The 18,425-nt window shown below is 42.9% G+C and overlaps 2 protein-coding genes and 1 long non-coding RNA gene across 4 annotated transcripts; 2 read left to right on the top strand and 1 right to left on the bottom strand.

The window, feature by feature from the left end:
- Positions 1 to 379: 379 nt before the first annotated feature.
- Positions 380 to 8,873, bottom strand: LOC139704586 (uncharacterized). 2 transcript variants are annotated; one of them, XR_011706461.1, is made up of 3 exons: positions 8,804 to 8,873; positions 8,039 to 8,137; positions 380 to 819 (listed from the first exon to the last, which is right to left on the bottom strand). It is a non-coding gene; the product is annotated as an uncharacterized lncRNA (long non-coding RNA). The 2 variants fall into 2 exon arrangements; XR_011706462.1 differs by lacking the exons at positions 8,039 to 8,137; positions 8,804 to 8,873 and adding an exon at positions 1,343 to 2,102.
- On the top strand, positions 3,675 to 4,338 carry C2H20orf141 (chromosome 2 C20orf141 homolog). Its single transcript, XM_027921546.2, has 2 exons — positions 3,675 to 4,006; positions 4,101 to 4,338. Exons 1-2 carry the CDS (start codon positions 3,741 to 3,743, stop codon positions 4,336 to 4,338), a joined length of 504 nt encoding a protein of 167 aa, XP_027777347.1. The 5' UTR covers positions 3,675 to 3,740.
- Tmem239 (transmembrane protein 239) lies at positions 5,082 to 5,552 on the top strand. The gene has a single exon (XM_027921559.2). It carries the CDS (start codon positions 5,097 to 5,099, stop codon positions 5,550 to 5,552), a length of 456 nt encoding a protein of 151 aa, XP_027777360.2. The 5' UTR covers positions 5,082 to 5,096.
- Positions 8,874 to 18,425: the final 9,552 nt, after the last annotated feature.

The following is an 18,425-nucleotide window of genomic DNA, read 5'->3' as shown; positions in this document are numbered from 1 at the left end:
GATTCTATTGACTTTTTCTCTTTTCTTCATGGGCTTCAGTTATTATTCTCTTTTCTGGGAGATTTCCTAACTTCTCAGAAGTATGCTGTAGCATTAATAAGTTCCATTGGTATCTTTTACCTCTGGTAACTGATCACAGTCCAGCTGCATTTCCATACTGTGGGTGATATCCAGGAATCAAAATGTCCATCCAGGAATCAAAGACTTGACAACCCCATCTTCTCATCCTTCCTTTTCTCAAATCATACTTTCACCATATTTCAGTGAGTCAAGGTTGACCTAGCGAATCCCACTTCTGACACCAATGCTTTCTGAGGGCCCAAGACGACCCTTATGTTCAGTGGTTCAGATGAAGAACTCAAAGAACTCAGCAAAGTGGTCATACACATGGTCACAGTTTATTTCAGAAAAAGGGTACAGATGAAAACCTGCAATGGAAAAAGGTACATAGGGCAGGGTCCAGAAAACGTCAGGGACAAGTTTCTGGTTGTGATATGGAAATGGAATTAATTCCATTAATTTTCCCTGTACAACGTGTGACAACATACACAGAGTATTGCCCAAAAGGAAACTCTGAGCCTTGATGTCCCAGAATTTTACTGGGGGTCAATGGTGTAGATATAGTTGGCTATCCATGTGGCTGACCTTAGTTCAACCCCTCCAGAGACCAAAGTGAGAGTGCATGGTCCAGATCCCCCAGAATGAATCACATTTGTTGGCAGAGACTATCTGATATGGTCCTTGACTCCCATTAAATGAAAACACTTGCATTAGGCAAAATATTCCAAGGACTTGGAGGTACCGGTACCTCTGCGGAGCCTAGAAAGAGATAAATTGTTCTTTAGAATGAGCAAGACTTAGATAATCCAGACTTGCTGAGTTAATTCTTTACTGCATAATATCCACCGACATATACTGGTGGTTCTCCACTCAGCCCCTTTACCAACTAGTGCTCCACCCCACTGCTGTGTTTGCTGCTCTTAGGTCACAGCTGTCTGTTCTTTTCTCCAGACAAATGCCCTCAGCTGATAGGTGCTGCCTTCACCCACCTCTTAACCACCACTTCTCTCTCCCCTTTTCTCCTTGGAGGAGCCACAGCCACTGACTGACTGGCACAGATACATGGGACAAACTCAATAGTGCAATTCACCTTGCAGAGCCAACTGCAGTCAGAGTCAGGTTAGAGTCCAGCCAAGACCACATCCTTGTTTAGATTTTATCCCGGCCCTGTCCTGCTTCCCTTTCCTCACTCCCCAAAAAGTTGTCCTCCTGAGAGTACTCCCTCTGCAAATAATGTGTACACTCTGCTTTTAGGAATTATGACCAGTATCAGGCACAGTACCTGGCACTTAATAAATGATTGTTGAATGAAAAATAAACTCTGGTTCCGTGCAGTGGTGCATGCCTGTTATCCCACCCGTGATACAGGCCTGTAATTCCAGTGACTCAGGAGATTAAGGCACAAGTTTCACAAGTTTGAGTCCTGCCTCTGCAAATTAGTGAGGCCCTAAGCAAGTTAAAGCCTGTCTCAAAACAAAAAATAAAAAGGGCTAGGGATGTAGCTCAGTGGTAAAATGCCTCTGGATTCAATCCCTGTACCAAAAAGACAGAAAAATAAACTGAGTAAATCACAAATGGAACTCTCTAAGAAACGTATGCAGAGCACCTGGCACACAGCAAATCCTTTTTTTTAATATATAAAATTTTTATTCATTAATTATATCTTTTTAGTTATACATGACAACAGTATGTATTTTGACATATCTTACATACATGAAGTATAACTTCCCATTCTTGTGGTTGTACATGTGGAGTTACACTGGTTGTGTATTTATCTATGAACACAGAAAAAATGTGTCTGATTCATTCCTCTGTCTTTCCTATTCCCATCGGTCATTGTTTAATCCAATGAACTTCTATTCTTCCCTCACCATCCACCAATTGTGTGTTAGCATCCGCATATCAGAGAGAACATTTGACCTTTGTTTTTGGGGGGATTGGCTTATTTTGCCTAGCATAATAGTCTCCAGTTCTATCCATTTACTTTCAAATGCCATAATTTCATTCTTCTTTATAGCTGAGTAATATCCCATTTTGTGTATATAAATGTATGTATACACACACACACACACACACACACACACACACACACACACATATATATATATATATATATATATATATATATATATATATCTCCAATACATTTTCTTTATTCATTCATCTGTTGAAGGGCACCTAGTTTGGTTCCATAGCTTAGCTATGCACACAGCAAATCTTTAAGGAGGATTAGTCACCCTCCATTCACCAACCTCTTGCATTATATAGTTTCCTCATCTTGGTGGAATCATTGGGATATTAACCTCAGATCTGTATGACCAGGAAAGAAATCTTACTCATGCATCCAGAATTGATCGGGCTTGGACAATCTTAAACCTCAATATTAATGTGCTTATTTACAAAGACAATTGGAACTTATGGGGGCAAAAAGCTAGGATCCTCCCTTATACTCTATCCTCTGTTATATATACCCTATCCCCTGTTATACCTGATCCCCTTATAGACAAATATATTTCAAAAGTCTAGTTGCTAGATAAAAAGAGCCAGAGTAAGAGAAATCGGTGGATGGTCCCAAGGGCTAGTGGTTTTGACTCTATGTTCTGCCAAGCCTGTTGTATGATCCTTTTTATCTATTTCCTCTTCTTAGGGGCTGTATGGTCACTGTCTTCCTTGCCCCTACCCCCATCACTTTTCCTTTGAAGTAAGATATGGGCACAATGACTCATTTCTACTCTTTCCTTTTAAGTCACTATACCACGATGTTGTGGAACACATACTATCCATTTACAGATTATCAGTGGAGATTTGTTTCTCTTCTAGGTGAACAGGCCCATCATTACATGTTTATCTTCCTTAATTTAAATATCAGAGGGTAAACTTAACCTGCAATTTGGTGCCTGCAATCTGTAGTTCTCTTAAGTATATAGCCCCTGTCCCATTTCTGGAGCCCTAGCATCCATAACACATCCCCTAAACTGTAGTGCTTAGAGGACACCTAAAAGGCCCCCTCCTATCCCATCCCCATTTGGCAGGTCACCTGAGATCCCAGCCCCAGAAAACCTCAGGTTGTATCCTGCATTCCAGGGATGCAGTTCTGAAAAACCCCACCCACACCTCACTCTCAGGGAAGAGAGACAGGGACAGAGAGATTGAATGGCTTGCTCACTCCTGCCTTGACAAACAGTTCTGGGAACTTACAGGAAGAAGAAAGCATCCCCTCCTCCCTTGGACAGCTGCCCAATCAGTGTTAGTTAATTTAAGGAAGGCAGAGTTGTCCTCTGCCTTCCTGACAACCCAGATCCCATGGGAGGGCCCTAGGACAAAGAGTGAGCAGAGGCAAGAGGATGAGTCTTAGTTCTCAGAACTCACCTGCTTGCTGGCTAAACTAGGCCACTAGAGCTTATGAGGCCAGACCAGCTGTAGCCCCCTCCCTCTCCCAGGGTCCTGCCTGGTAACAGGTCACAATGCCCCAGCTGTTCAGTCCTAGAATGGCTGATCAAAGTGGGAGGAGGTGAGAAGGGTTAGTGGGTGGGCAGGGTGGGGAGGGGAAGATACCCAGGAGCCAATTCCCTATACTCTGAGCTCACACTTGAGGACCTGCTAGACACCTACCCCCTCTTCCTCTCCACTCCTCCTCCCTGCTTCCAGCACTAGCTCTTCCCATCACCTCCAACTCCTCCATGACCCGGCTCTGCTTACCCAGGACCAAAGCCCTTGTAGATCTGAATCCACTCCCTTCCAAGGGCCTAGGTGCTGGGGAGGGATTGGGAAGTCCAGTCCATCCATGTGTGTCCCCCTGGCACCCTAGCCAGGCCCAGCTCCTGGACAGTGTCCTGGGGCTGGGGGCGCTAGGGCTGACAATTCGAGCAATCTTTTGCTCAGCTGGCCCAGCCCTGCTGCTGCTGCTGCTACTGGTCAGCTTCCTCACCTTTGACCTGCTCCACAGGTAAGTGGGCAGCAGCCTGGTAGATGGGCGTTGTACGCAGGTGGGCAAGTGGCTGACTTCCCTAAGCGCAGCTGCTTTCCCTTTTTCTCCACAGGCCCTCAGATCCCACCATACCGCAACACAGACTTCTCACAAGGGGCCAGAGTCAGGGGGCCGGTGAGGGTCCAGGACAGCAAGTGGCTCCTCTCCTCCCAACGGGGGCAATCCCAGGACAACTCAGCCTCCAAGACTCACTACTCCTGCTGGGCCTGGGCCTGGGGCTGCTCCTGGGAGCCCGAGGCATGCCCTTGGCCCTGCTGGGTGTGGCTTTCTGTCTCCATCCTTGGGCTTGACGGCTCTCCCAAAATACTGAGTGCCCTCCAAAAATACACTTGTCATCCTGCTTCTTGAGGCCTCCTTTCTTCCATCCTAGGCTAGGTATGGAGGAGAACACTTCTTTATTCTTAGCCTGAATCTCAGAGGATCTATGGCTCCACAATTCGGACAGTGGATGGCTGGGTGTGGGGCTTGGGACCAGCAAGAAAAGGCAGGATATGAAGCAGGGGGCTCCAGGCAGGAAATGTCAGGCTTCTCAGGGCCTGCAGGTTGGGGACAGCCATTCTGGCCTCCTCTGTGGTTCTAGAAAATGAGGGTCCAGAGAGGAAAACTTGCAAGAGAGTAGGGTGGGTTGGTATCAATCATAAGAGAAGGGGCAGGGATGGGAAGGGCTTCCCACAAGAAAGTCTGAGAAACTACCTCTGTTGGACTCCCCAGGGCCCCCTGCTAGCCAGGAGAGTCCATAGAGAGGGACTCTACAATGGCTCCTCTCTTGGCCAGACCCCACCCCAGCCCGGGTCACAATGGGGCTCCTCTGGGGAGGTGGGGGAGGGTAAGAGTTAGGGCTCGGATTGGCGGCCAGCCTGTCCTGGGTGCAGCAGGAAGCAACATGACTTAGGTGACTCTATCCAAAGGTAAGACTTGTTCAAAAACCCTACCCTGCCCACATTGATGCCCCCCTGTCCCATGCACTCCCACCTGCCCTGAGGTCCCAAGCATCTCCAGGGCTGCTCCTGCAGCTGGCCTGGCCCTATCCACAGGTGCACCAGCCGTGATGCAGCAGCCACGAGTGGAGACGGATCCCATCGGGGCCGGCGAGGGGCCGCAGCGGGCGGTCCCCTGGTCCGTCTGGGTCACCCGGCATGGCTGGGTGCGCTGGTGGGTATGCCACGTGCCCCAGAGCTGGGCCCAGTGGTGGACCACATCAGGTTTGCGGCAACCCCTGCAGCGCGTGCTGTGGGGTCTGGAGGGGATACTCTACCTGCTGCTGGCTCTGATGCTGTGCCACGCACTCTTCACCACCGGTACCCACCTGCTCAGCTCCCTCTGGCCTGTGGTGGCTGCCATGTGGCGCCATCTGCTGCCGGCCATCCTGCTGCTGGTGCTAAGTGCCCTGCCTGCCTTGCTCTTCACGGCCTCCTTCCTGCTGCTCTTCTCCACACTGCTGAGCCTCGTGGGCCTCCTCACCTCCATGACTCACCCAGGCCGTGCTCAGGACTTGGACCAATAGAAGGGCATCCCCATTCCGCTGCCTGTGTCTGTTGAGCCCTGACTTAGGGCGTGAGCCCTGGGGAGAGGGAGGGGAGAGGGACCTCAGCAGGCCCCAGACTCTAGTCTCAACACAAGTCAAAGCTGTGTGGTGTGACTGGAGCCAACAGGTAGATTGGCCTGGCCTCTTGCACCTTCCTCAGGCTGCTGCTGCAGGTACCTGGTGTGAGGGCCAGGCTTTGAGGACACAGGACAGATGGCTTGGCCAAGGGCAGAGCTTGGTCAAATCACTGAGAGCACCCATGTGGATGTGGTAACATCGCTGGGGTTGCCTTGGCAACTGGAAGCATCTTTTTGACACAGCTGCTCAGCTGTCTCAGATTCAGACTTTCTGAAGTAATTGGGTACCCCTGGACTTGCCATTGCTCCCACCAGTCCCCTTTTTCCACTTTCAGGAGGATCGCAGGCTCTAGAAAGGGCTCCACTGATAGAAACCTACACAGGAGAGGGCTGACCAGAAGCCCTGCTCACCTTCCTCCAGAGCTTTTTGCCCAGGCATTCCTGCTCCCTATTCTTCCTACTTTTTGCCTCAGTTTATACCACCAAATCTGGAAAATGGGCCAACCAGAGTAGTGAGTTTTACTTTCCCTCCCTCCCTCCCTCCCTCCCTTCCTTCCCCCTCCCTCCCTCCCTTCCTTCTTTCCTTCCTTCCTCCCCCACCCCTTTCTTGTGGTGCTGGAGACAGGACACAAAATTTTATGTATGTTAAGCACACACTCCAATATCAAGCTACATCCCAGCCCTTACCTATGCATTCTTTTAAGAGTCTACGTGACTGTTACAGAAAAACAAGCAAGTCCCATTGCAGTCACTTACACAATGTGTGGTTTTGGTCAATTCTTTTGAGTCTCAGGGTTGACGCAAGCCTGTCACAAGGTTGTTTTCAAAGGTAATACCTGCTTGCAAAATACTTTGTAAAGGAAAAAAAAAAGGAACATTCTGGAGGTCTTTTGACCAGAAAACTGATGAGAAAGCAGGAAGCCTCCCTAGGCTTTCAGAGAAATGCTTTGTCATATATAAAATTTTGGCTCTGATATGGGAAATAGAGGATGGATGGTGTAGACAAGATGTAAAAAGTCATGTGCCATGAAATCTCAAAATTTGCAGATGTTGAACTCTTATGATTGTGAAATGCTTGGTACTGGGGCTTGGTGTCAGAAGATGCTCACATGGCTGTGTGAATGGGGAGAAAACAGTTCAGGCATTTCCTAAACTGACTCAGCAAGCTGCTCACAGCCCAGAAAGGTTTTGCAAAGTGGTGTCACTTGATGCCCCAGATTCTGGCCATTTGCACATCTGTTGACTCTTCCAAACAAACACTGGGTAATAAGTTATTACCAAATAAAGTATATGAAAGAAAATTACCCACAGCTGGGACCTGCCCACTAACTCCCACTCAGTCCCTGATCCTCCCCAACTCCTGCCAAGACCTGGCTCCTACTTTACAGCTAACCCTAAAATCCTTGCTCCTGAAGCCCTAGACCCAAGATCACCTGTCTCCTGCCATAGAAATACTCATGCCCCAGGGACTAACCAGCCCCTAGAACCCTGGATCATTTTCCCCAAATCCACTTGCTATAGTTTTGTGCAGATGCCTTCAGCTTCAGCGTCTGAAACCCAAGAACCAGTCCTTTCCATTTCTCTGTAGTTTTCCCCTGAAACATGACCTGGTAGCAAGGGCAAGGTGGGATATGGAGGTGGCTTAGCTTTATGATTAGCATGATGTACTTTGCTGGGGCTAGGCTTAAATCTGAGCACTGTCACTGGCATTGGTGGCAATTACTAAGCCTTCCTGAACTTCATTTTTCTTAAGGATAAAACAAGGCAAGGCACTTGTCTTAGGGCTTCTGTGGAGCTCCCGGAATGTGGGGAAAGTGCTTGAACCAACTCCTAGCATCACAACCTAGAGCTGTATCATGACTATCCCACTTAGTGAGAAGTCAGACTCAGGATGGCTGATTACCAGTGGGAAAGTCAGGACTTTTGAGTCCCAAACCCCACAAACACTACTGAAGGGAAAGGCCATACAGGATAGAGGGAACACAAAAAACGAACTGAAGACTCTGCGGCTTCCCTTGTTCTCAAAATTTCCTGCTAGAGATAAAACCCAAGGCTATGGAGGTTATAAATCAAACCAGTTGATGTCTGGTGGGCCTGACTCTTCTGTATCTATGTGGTGGGGATGGACCCTAGGATGCCTGTCCTGTCCATCTTTGACTTGCTATGCCTTACTATCCAGGGACATCTCTCTGGACACTTGGGGCCATTCCAATCAAAGGAGAAAAGAGGTTTGGACCCATGCCAGATGCACAGGGGGTGGGGATGTGGGCAGGAACAAGAAAAAAAGCCTTTTCCCCACATAGATATATACCTTCCATCCTCCTACCCTGGTGCAGCAAGACTGGAGAGCAGAAGGATAATACTTAACTAAATTAGACCAACACATACCTTATGACCCAGCAACCCCAAATAAATTCTCACAAAAGTCCACAAGGGCCTTGCTCTTCAAATTATGGCAGGACCAGCAGTATAAACATCCCCTGGAAGCTGTTGAGAAATGCAAAGTCTCAGGCCTCACCTACCGAATCAGAAACTGCATTTTAATGAGATTCCCAGGTGATACTTGTGTGCATGAATGTTTGAGAAATGCTGTATAAGGGGATATGTTTGAGGATATTACTGCACTGCTCTTGGTAGGAGTAGGAAGATGGAAAGGATAAATATGGGCCAAGGAGAGGCGGCAACATAGATTAGTATTAAAATCTTAGGACTCATGAAAAGAAACCAAATGAGAAACAACACAATTCCTTTTGCATGAATTTAAAACATATGCCAGTAAAACTATGTATATGTATGTGTGTATATATATATATATAAGTGTATGTATATATATATATACACACACATATATATATACACACACACACATTACATGTATATATTTCACAAGACTACATAAAAACAAAAGATAACCAACATGGCATGGATCACAGTGGCAGGAAAATAGGAATGGGGTGTAGAGGTAAAAGATAATAAAATGAAAGACCTTGCAGAGAAGAAAAATGATGATGTCAACACAATTCCTGAAATTCCTTTTAATGTAGACATAGTCATCCAGTTAGAGTCAAAAGGCTTAAAAATGCAATAGACACGCTGGAATGAAAAAGTTCTAAGCTTTTCCAGTATGGACCAAGAAAGAACTGTCCCACTGACCTGTGTGACCTGGGTGGCTGAGCGGGTATCTTTGCTTGTCCTGCTTGGCTTTATCACCCGGTCTCTGGGCCCTCCCCCGCAGCCTGCTCTGATGGGGGCGGAGTGAGGGCGGGATCCAGCCACGTTTTGGCCTGACATGACAGGGTATTAGGAAACCGAGTGGAGGAGGGGTCATCCGCGAGGGCACTGGCAGTCAAGTAAGTCCCGGTCTTTGACTGGACGCACATACCCTTGGGGGTTCCAAGGAGCAGGTGGCAGGGGGGGGGGCGGGGGATATGCCCGGTAGGGCTTCCCTCCGCCCTAAGAAGAGGCTGCAAGGAGAAGGCGCAGCTAGAATGAGGCAAGGTCCTATAGGGCTTCGTTAGAGAGTGCTTGCTAGGGTGCATCCCTTGAGATGATCATCAGTGGCCCACCTGGGGGAAGGAAAAGGGCCCTAGGAAAGAGGAAACTGTGCAGCCCCGGGGAACTTCCAAGGGCTGGCTGCAGGAAGCCGGGAAGGGAGCATTTTCCTTCAGACTTGTGGGTGGTTGGGGTTGAGCGAAGCTGGGAGTGGGATGAGCGGCTCATCAGATCCAGCAGTCAGAGGCTGGAAATGGTGTTATCTGGGAGCTGGAGGCGGCCTGCACAGCCCTGCGAGGATGCTCCAGGATCGGGACGGGGCAGGCAGGCACAGCTGTGCGGGGGAGTGAAAGGATCGCATCCGGTTGCGGGTGCGGGGGGGGGGGCGGGGCAGGGTTAGGGGGTGGCACGAAGGCAACTGGAGCGCCTAGTCAAACAGTTGCTAACTTGAGGCTGGGGGAAAGTCGCGGTGGGGAATCCCTGCGCAGCATGGGACACTTGAGCCCAGCTGCGAGGTGCGGGGCACGGAGGGCGGCACTGCTCCTTTCCAAGGCTCAGGTGCATGATGGCTGGCAGGTGTCCAGGCTGGAATGTTGACTGTGGGGCATATCCGGAATGGTGAGGGCCTGAGACTGAGAAGGATTGGAGGGCCATAGGTAGCCAGGAAGGTGCTGGTGCTCCTGGAGCATCGGCAAGGCGCGCCCCCTAGAGGAAATCTCTGGAGTTGACAGTGCAAGATTGGGCTTGGTTGGGGGTGGGAGAAAGAGGGAAGAAGAGATGCTGGTCCCACAGACTTGGACACCACTGGGAGTGAGGAGACAGGGCCCAGGACGATGGAAGGGTATCTGGGACCCACGGTCATAACAGTGACAGCTTCGTTGCCGCCTTATCTCTTTCCCTAAGTGTCCAGCTTGGGTCCCCCCTCCAGACAACCAGAGGCATTGAAGCCAGAGACTCATGAGAATCTGGGGAAGGAATAGCACCAATGTAACCTGTTGATTTGTCAACTACTCTTGTCCCAGTCATGGTCTGATATGATCCCATTTCTTCTGGGATAAAGGGATGTTTTTCAGTAAGGTTCTGTCAGGGTCTGGAGGCACCTAATTTTGGACAAGTCATTTTTTTCTTTCCTGCTCAGCAAACGTTTCCATTTATATTTTGCAAATTTCCTTGCTTTCTTAATACTGATTCCTTGCCTTTTGAATATTTTCCATCTTAACAATAAAAGAACTTGAAAGCTGGGGTTGGGACTCAGTGGTAGACAGCTTGCCTAAGGTGTGATGCCCTGGGTTTAATTCAAAAAATAAAGAATTTAAAACTTGATTATCTGTTGTTTCTACTATATTTTCTGGCCTATACTACCTTCAAATGTCTAACCCAAAATATAAAATGAGAAATTCATCCATTTCTTGTATATATCAATAGTTCAGTTTTTTTATAGCAGAGTAGTATTCCTCTGTATGGTAAACCAACATTTATATATCTATTCCTCTGTTGATAGACATTGAATTTTTTTTTCAGCTTTTGGCTGTGACAAAAAACAAAAAAAACCCCATGAACATTCATGTATAATAAAAAGATACATTGTTGTATCTTTTTGAAAACATGTTTTAATTTTTCTTGGGTAAAAATCCTAAGAATGAAATGGCTGGATCATATGGTAGTTGTATGTTTAACTTTTTAAGACACTGCCAAATGGTTTTCCGAAGTGTTTGCACTGTTTCACCTTCCCACATGGCAAGGCGCGCCCCCTTGAGGAAATCTAGTTCCTCCATATCTTGGCCAACATGGTATGGTTAATCTTCTTAATATCAGGCATTCCAACAGGTGGACAGTATCTCATTATGGTTTTAATTTGCATTTCTCTAATGCTTAAAGATGTTTAACATTTTAATGTGCATATTTGTAATCCATTTATTCTTTTTCCTTAAGTGTCTGACCTTTTATTGGACTTTGAGATTTTTTTTTCCTGGATACAAATTCATTATCAGACAGGACTTAAAAATACTTTCTCCAAGAAATTTTTAATTTTAATGATGTGCAATTTTTTCTTTTATGAATTCCACTTTTGGTGTCATATCTAGGAAAACTTTGCCTAACTCAAGGTCACAACAATTTTCCTTTATTCTTTCTTCTAGGTTTATACTTTTAGTTTTACATCTAGATATGTTGTCTATTTTGAGTTAATATTTGTATATGGTGGGAGCTATGAATTGAGAGTAGTTTTTTCCTTATGTGAAGATACAGTGGTTGCAGCCTACTTATTGAAGACTATCCTTTCTCCATTAAGTTGCCTTTGTACCTTCATTAAAACTGACTTGTCCATATGTGTGTGGATATATTTCTGGATTTTGTGCTATTGATCTTTTAGTCTTTATGCCAATACCACAACCTCTGTCTTTAACTCTATAAGCCTTGAAATCAGGTAGTGTTAGTCCAACTTGTTCTTATCTAAATTATATCGGCTCTTCTAGATCCTTTATGTTTCTAGAAGTTTTAGAATCGGATTAGTTTCTACAAAACTGTTGGGATTTTTATTGTGCTTGTATTTTGTGTGTGTGTGTGTGTGTTTGAATTTGGAGAAAAATCAACATTTTAAGGTCTGACTCCTATCTGACCTCTTGGGCAAGTACATCTCTCCACTTATTGAGATCTTCTTGAATTTATCTCAGCAATATTTTTTAAGTGAATTCTTTTTTTTAAAATATATTTTTAAATATTTATTCTTAAGCTTTAGGTGGATACAATATCTTTATTTTACATTTATGTGGTGCTGAGGATTGAAGCCGGTGCCTTGTGCATGCTAGGTGAGCACTATACCACTGAGCCACAACCCCAGCCCTAAGTGAATTCTTTTTTCAAAATTTTTATATGTATTTTTAGTTGTTAATGGGCTTTATTTTATTCATTTATTTATATGTGGTGCTGAGAATTGAACCCAGTGCCTCACATGTGCCAGGAAAGTGCTTTACCATTGAGCCACAATCCCAGCCACCATCTTAGCAATACTTTTAAGTCATTATCTTTAGTCATATTTACCCAAAATGCTTCTTATTTTTATCATTGTAAATGGTATTTTTTATTTTATTTATTTTTTCCTTAGCTTTTTTATTTATTTATTTATTTTAGTCATACATGACGGCAGAATGTATTTTGACATATAATACATACATGGAATATACATACATCATTCATATTGTCTATTCTATTCTGCTGCCCTTCCTATCCTCCCTACTCCTCCCCTCCTCTCCCATCCTCTCTATCCAATCTAATGTGACACACTTTTTTTTCTTTTTCTCATTACAACATCATATATGTATTCTGTATAACAATGAGGTTCTCCTTCCATCTTCCATGCAACTCCCCTTCTCCCTCTTTTTCCCTCCCACTTCTCTTCCCTATTTAGTGGTAGTATTCTTCTCATGCTCTTCCTCCCTATCCCATTTTGAGTCACCCCCCCTTATATCAGAGAAGACAATCGGCATTTGATTTTTAGGGATTGGCTAACTTCACTTAGCATAATCTGCTCTAATGCCATCCATTTGCCTGCAAATGCCATGATCTTACTATTTTTTAGTGCTGAGTAATATTCCATTGTGTATAAATGCCACATTTTTAAAATCCATTCATCTATTGAAGGGCTTCTAGGTTGGTTCCACATTCTAGCTATTGTGAATTGTGCTGCTATAAACATTGATGTGGCTGTGTCCCTGTAGTATGCTCTTTTTAGGTCTTTTGGGTGTAATCCGAGAAGGGGAATAGCTGGGTCAAATGGTGGTTCCATTCCCAGCTTTCCAAGGAATCTCCATATTGCTTTCCAAATTGGCTGCACCAATTTGCAGTCCCACCAGCAATGTGAGTGGACCTTTTTCCCCACCCCCCCACCCCCCCCCCCACCCCCCCCATCCTCGCCAGCACTTGTTGTTTGACTTCAAATGGCTGCCATTCTTATTGGAGTGAGATAGTATCTTAGTTTTAATTTGCATTTCTCTGATTGCTAGAGATGGTGAGCATTTTTTCATGTATTTGTTGATTGATTGTATATCCTCTTCTGAGAAGTTTCTGTTCAAGTCCTGGGCCCATGTAAATGGTATTTTTTAAAAATTCTGTTCCTGCTCATTTCTAGTACAGAGAAATACAACTGATTTTTGTATACTGACCCTGTATCATAACCATGACCATGAATACATGAATATAAGGTCTATATAGACAATCCTGTTATCTGCTAATAAATTTTACTTCATGTTCCATAGTCTGTGTGCTTTTTATTTCTTGTGTTATTGTAATGGCTGGGACACCCAGTATACATTGAATAGAAATGGTAGAAGTAGACAGACTTGTTTCTGATCTTAGGGGAAAGTATTCCTTTTTTTTCTGTCATTAGGTATGATGTTAGCTGTAAGTTTTCTGTGGCATTGATGCCTTCTATCAAGGTGAGAATAATTCCTTCTATTCCTAGTTTGATGAATTTTTATCAGGAATGGATACTGAATTTTATAAAATGTCTTTTCTATATCTATTGAAATTACCATGTTTTAAAATTTTTAGTTTGATGTGAATTACATTAGCTATTTTTAAATGTTAAACCAAACTTGCATTCCTAGTTTTAAAAAGGAAGTTATACAGTTTGAAGGTGGTAGAGTAATGATGATAGTTTTCCATCTTGGAAATCACCCAAGTAAAGATGAAAATGAGGAAAAAAATGCAAATATTATGTCTGATGAAATCAGGAGAGAATAGAAACTATAAACAAATTAGGTGGACAGAGTGAAAAAAAAAAGAGTGTACATGGAGTAGAAATTGGTATATCCACTTTGGAGATTATCAGGGAGCATTTACTAAAGTTGAATAGATACATACTTTATGACCCAACAGTTCCACCTAAGAAACAAGTACATCTGTCTACCAAAAACCTTAAACAAAAGTGTTCATAGATGCTTTATTCATGGTAACCCAAACCTGAAAAGAATCCAATTGTCTATCCACAGAATAAATTGTTGTCTATCAGATAGGATAGTACACACTAATAAAAAGTCATAAATTACTGATAACCTGGATAAATCTCACAGATGTAAATTGGGGAGAATCCAGACACAGGAGTGCATTTTATATGATTTTGTTCCTTATAATTTCAAGAACAGGCTAATTTATAAAGCAGGTATGGTGGCTCCCATCCGTAATCCCAGCTAGTCAGGAGGCTAAGACAGGAGATTTCAACTTCAAAGCCAGCATGGACAATTTAGGGAGACCTGTCTCAAAATCAAGTATGAAAAGGGCTGGGGATGTAGCTCAGTGGTCAAGTGCTTCCCAGTATATGTGAGGCTCAGGGTTTGATCCCCCATATCACACATACATGTGCACACACCTTTTGGGGGAGGTATTTAATGAGAAGGGGCACAATGGGAAATTTCTGGGATTGTGGAAAAGTTCTACATCTTTGACCTGGGTTGTGGTTACATGGACTCACATTTGTAAAAAATTAATTGAGATATACTCTCTAGATTTGTGCAACTGGGCTAGGGTTGTGGCTTAGAGGTAAAGTGCTTGTCTAGCATGTGTGAGGCACTGAGTACTGAGTTTGCTCCTCCGCACCACATAAAAATAAATAAATAAAAATAAAGGTACTGTGTCCATCTACAACCATATATATATATATATATATATATATATATATATATATATTTTTTTTTTTTAATAAAATTAAAAAAAAAATAAGGCTGGGGATGTGGCTAAGTGGTTCAGTGCCCCTGAGTTCAATCCTTAGTAACTGCACCCCCCCCCACAAAAAAAGATTTGTACAATATATTGTATGTGAATTATGTCAATTAACAAGGAATCAGGGTTTCCCCCCCACACACAAAATAAGAGTAGTTTAATATGAAAACATAAAAATGATTTAATAAAAGAAACAAAAATAGAATTCACTGTATAAACAGAACAGAGCAGAATAACCAATTAGTCCTCATAATAATAAAAAGCAGTTTTATCATCTGATATCCATTCATGATCAAAACTGTTAGTAAACTAAGAATGGACTTTTTTTCTTTCTAGTACTGGGGATCAAACCTAGGACCTCATGTATGTTAAGCAAGAACTCTACCACTGAGCGTATCCCCAGCTACTGGAGAGGGATTTTCTTAACTGAATAAAGATTACTTGTAAAAAACCTAAACAATATCATAATTTTTAACAGTGGAAATTTAGAAGCAATTCCTTTTAAATCAGGATCCAGTTGAAAATGGTTAAGAACAGCAATTCCACATACCTTTGTTTGGGAATCTGAGTGCAGAGTAAGATGAGGAATACACAGGAAGACAGCCCATTCTAACATCTGTCTTTCAGATTCACCTGGTTTCCTTCAGTTTAGAATTTCATAACTTTCATGTGTTACAAATATTTTACAAGTACACAATAAAAATTTTAAAAACTTGAACAATTTTTAAATCCCATTTCATTAGGCTGAAAGATGCCAGATTATAAGAGAGTACCTATTGAATGATTCCACTTATAAAAATTCTATAAAATGCAAATTGGTCTGCAGTAACAGAAAGCAGATCAGTATAATGGTTGCTTGGGGACAAGAGCAAGAGAATGCAAGGAAATTGTAGGCGGGGTAAGAGGGAGAAATTATAAAGAAGTAGAAGGATAAATCTGATCATTTTAGGCTGGTGTGGTGGTGCTCACCTGTAATCCCAGCAGCTTGGGGGAGGATTGAAAGTTTGAGGCCAGCCTCAGCATCTTAGCAGGCCCCTAAACAACTTAGCAAGACTCTGTCTCAAAAAAGTAAGTAGAGCTGGGCTGTAGCTTCGGGGTAAAGTCCCCAGTATAATAATAATAATAATAATAAAAAGATTATCTTGATTGTGATGATAGTTTCACAGATGTATACATTATCAAACTGTACACTTTAAATATATGCAGTTTATTGTATATAAATTACACTTCGATAAAGCTGACTTAAAAAAAAAAGAATAGGTGCATTTACTTGCAATCAGAGTTTATCTTTCACTAGAGCATGTCTTAGATGTATCTGACATATGAACTGAACACAAACTGAACACAAAACCTATGCCACAAACTGAATAATATAACAGAAGGCAAGTTATCTACTTTTGTTGGAAAACTTCCATTTTAGATCAAATGTTTTGAAAAAAGCAATTCTACTAGTTTTAACTTTTCTTAAAAAAAAAAAATATTTCCCCTCTGGAAAGTAAAGGTTGATATCAGAGTAAAGTGCTCATACATTTTTTTGCTTCTTTTAGAATATCTTGGTATGGCAAAGGAATGGATCTAATTCTTTGAAAACCAAGATTCAAAAAACAAAACCAAGATTCCATGAGGAGACAATGCAAGACTGTCTTACTGAATGACTTGTTAATGGTCAATCATGGTTTCTGAGACAACACAGTTTGAATTCTGTTCAGAGCCAATAGTGGGCCTACATACTGGGGCAACATAAGATTTCCATTATTTTTGCATCTCAAAATAAAAGCCAGGAAATAATTTAAATGCAAATGATGGCGTGTATAAATCTATTTTTAAGTTTCTTGTTACCCAGTCATGATTGAATAAAATCTGTAATAGAGGAGCCAAATTTTTACAGGTGCTTTATACTACATGCTTATATGACAACAAATTGAAAATAATGTCTTTATTCTATTATGATAAAATTCAAATTTAAAGAGAATAGGATATTTCAGCACATTTCAATTTTAAAAGTGAAAAAATTAAGGCTAAAAAGGGTCAGGACATAGATATAAAGTAATTCACATTGCAAAATGGGGTAGAAGTGAAAGAGGTAGAATGCAGGGGAGGTTGAGCACGCAGAAGAGTCTCAAGATTGCTTACAGAGTGAGAATTCCAGAGTCAGGATGGAGTTCCAGAAGCAAGTGGAAAAACCCTGGAATTACTGAATAGGAGAGGTGACAGGGAATTCCTGGAGAACAATATGGCAAGCAACAGAGAAGGCCCAGCAAGCCTGGACAGCTCACATTGTTTTTATCCTGCAAATCAACCCAGGTGCACACTACTCTCTAGCAACAGTCAGAACCTCCAGAATTAAAGGTGCAAAAGTGTCTGGACACAAGAAAGGGTTTTGAGAAAGAAAGGCATAAAGCAGCGGCAAGGGGCTGGGAAAAGTAGATGCAGTTGAAGGGCTACTCCAGGATGGGTTTTGCTAAGGAAAAAAACTTCTTTTTCTGCAAAGAAAATTATCTATTCATATCTCTTTAAAAAATTTATTTTTGTTACGTGCCCTTTGTTTGTTTATGCCAACGAAATTCAAAAGTATTTGTTTCAGGCACTGGGTTGGTACCAAGACTGCTCTTCTAAAGGGTTTTATCAACTTGGGTTGCCTGTACCTGTTCCTCAGCACCAATGTGTTAATCACTTCCTTTTGCTTCCATTTAGTCTAGTAGATTGCTAGCCAGAATCAACAATTTTATGATCTACTATTTACCTCCTTTTGTGTTAGACATTAACATCCTTTTCAGAGGATTCATTAATAAGAATGGGAAGTGCAAGAATCATGTGCCATGCCCTCCCTCCATTCTACTTATTTAAGGGATCTTCATTTTTTTCTGCCACTACATCACTCATTAGCCCACTGCCATGTTCCATCCTGGACGCCTCCTGCCACTTCAGCCCAACATTCCACTGCTGATGCTCTTTGTAGGATCAGAATCCAAGGGTCAGGATCACTTGTCAAAGCTGAACTGCTGTACCTCTCTCTGCTTTTCTTAACTTCCACGTGGAGTTCAGCAAACCCTCTACACTACTACTCTGGTCCCGCAACCATGTTGGATTTCTTCTTTTGATTCCCACAACCAAAAGTTGGTCTTCATTTAATTTGTTCCCACTGCACAATACATCAAGTAAATAGTGAGTTTCTAACTGGTCTCCCACTTGGATTTGGGAGGTTCCGCTTTAGTTCTAAACACTTACTGAGTGCCACCATGGGCTAAGAATTATGCCAGATAAAGTTATCTACCTCCAGGGATAGATGAATATTGAATATATACATGATTACATGCAACTGGGAAATATAGATAAGAATTAGCCAGATCCAAAATTTTAGCCCTTGGTTTTTCTCAGGCCCAAAGAGCTGCTGACAATAAGAGACCTCTCCAAAATCTTTGCTAAATTTATGTGTTTTAGTAAAGATAGACATGAATGTGTTAGACAGCAGAAGAGCACATTCAGTGATTTCTAAATAGTGTGGCCAAATTTCCAATATCAGAGAAAGTGAAAGGCAACCTGACCAACTCTTAAGACCGTGGTTTGG

This window comes from Marmota flaviventris, chromosome 2 (assembly GCF_047511675.1).
Source record: "Marmota flaviventris isolate mMarFla1 chromosome 2, mMarFla1.hap1, whole genome shotgun sequence".
NCBI lineage: Eukaryota > Metazoa > Chordata > Mammalia > Rodentia > Sciuridae > Marmota > Marmota flaviventris.
This window is presented reverse-complemented; position numbering and strand designations above follow the sequence as displayed.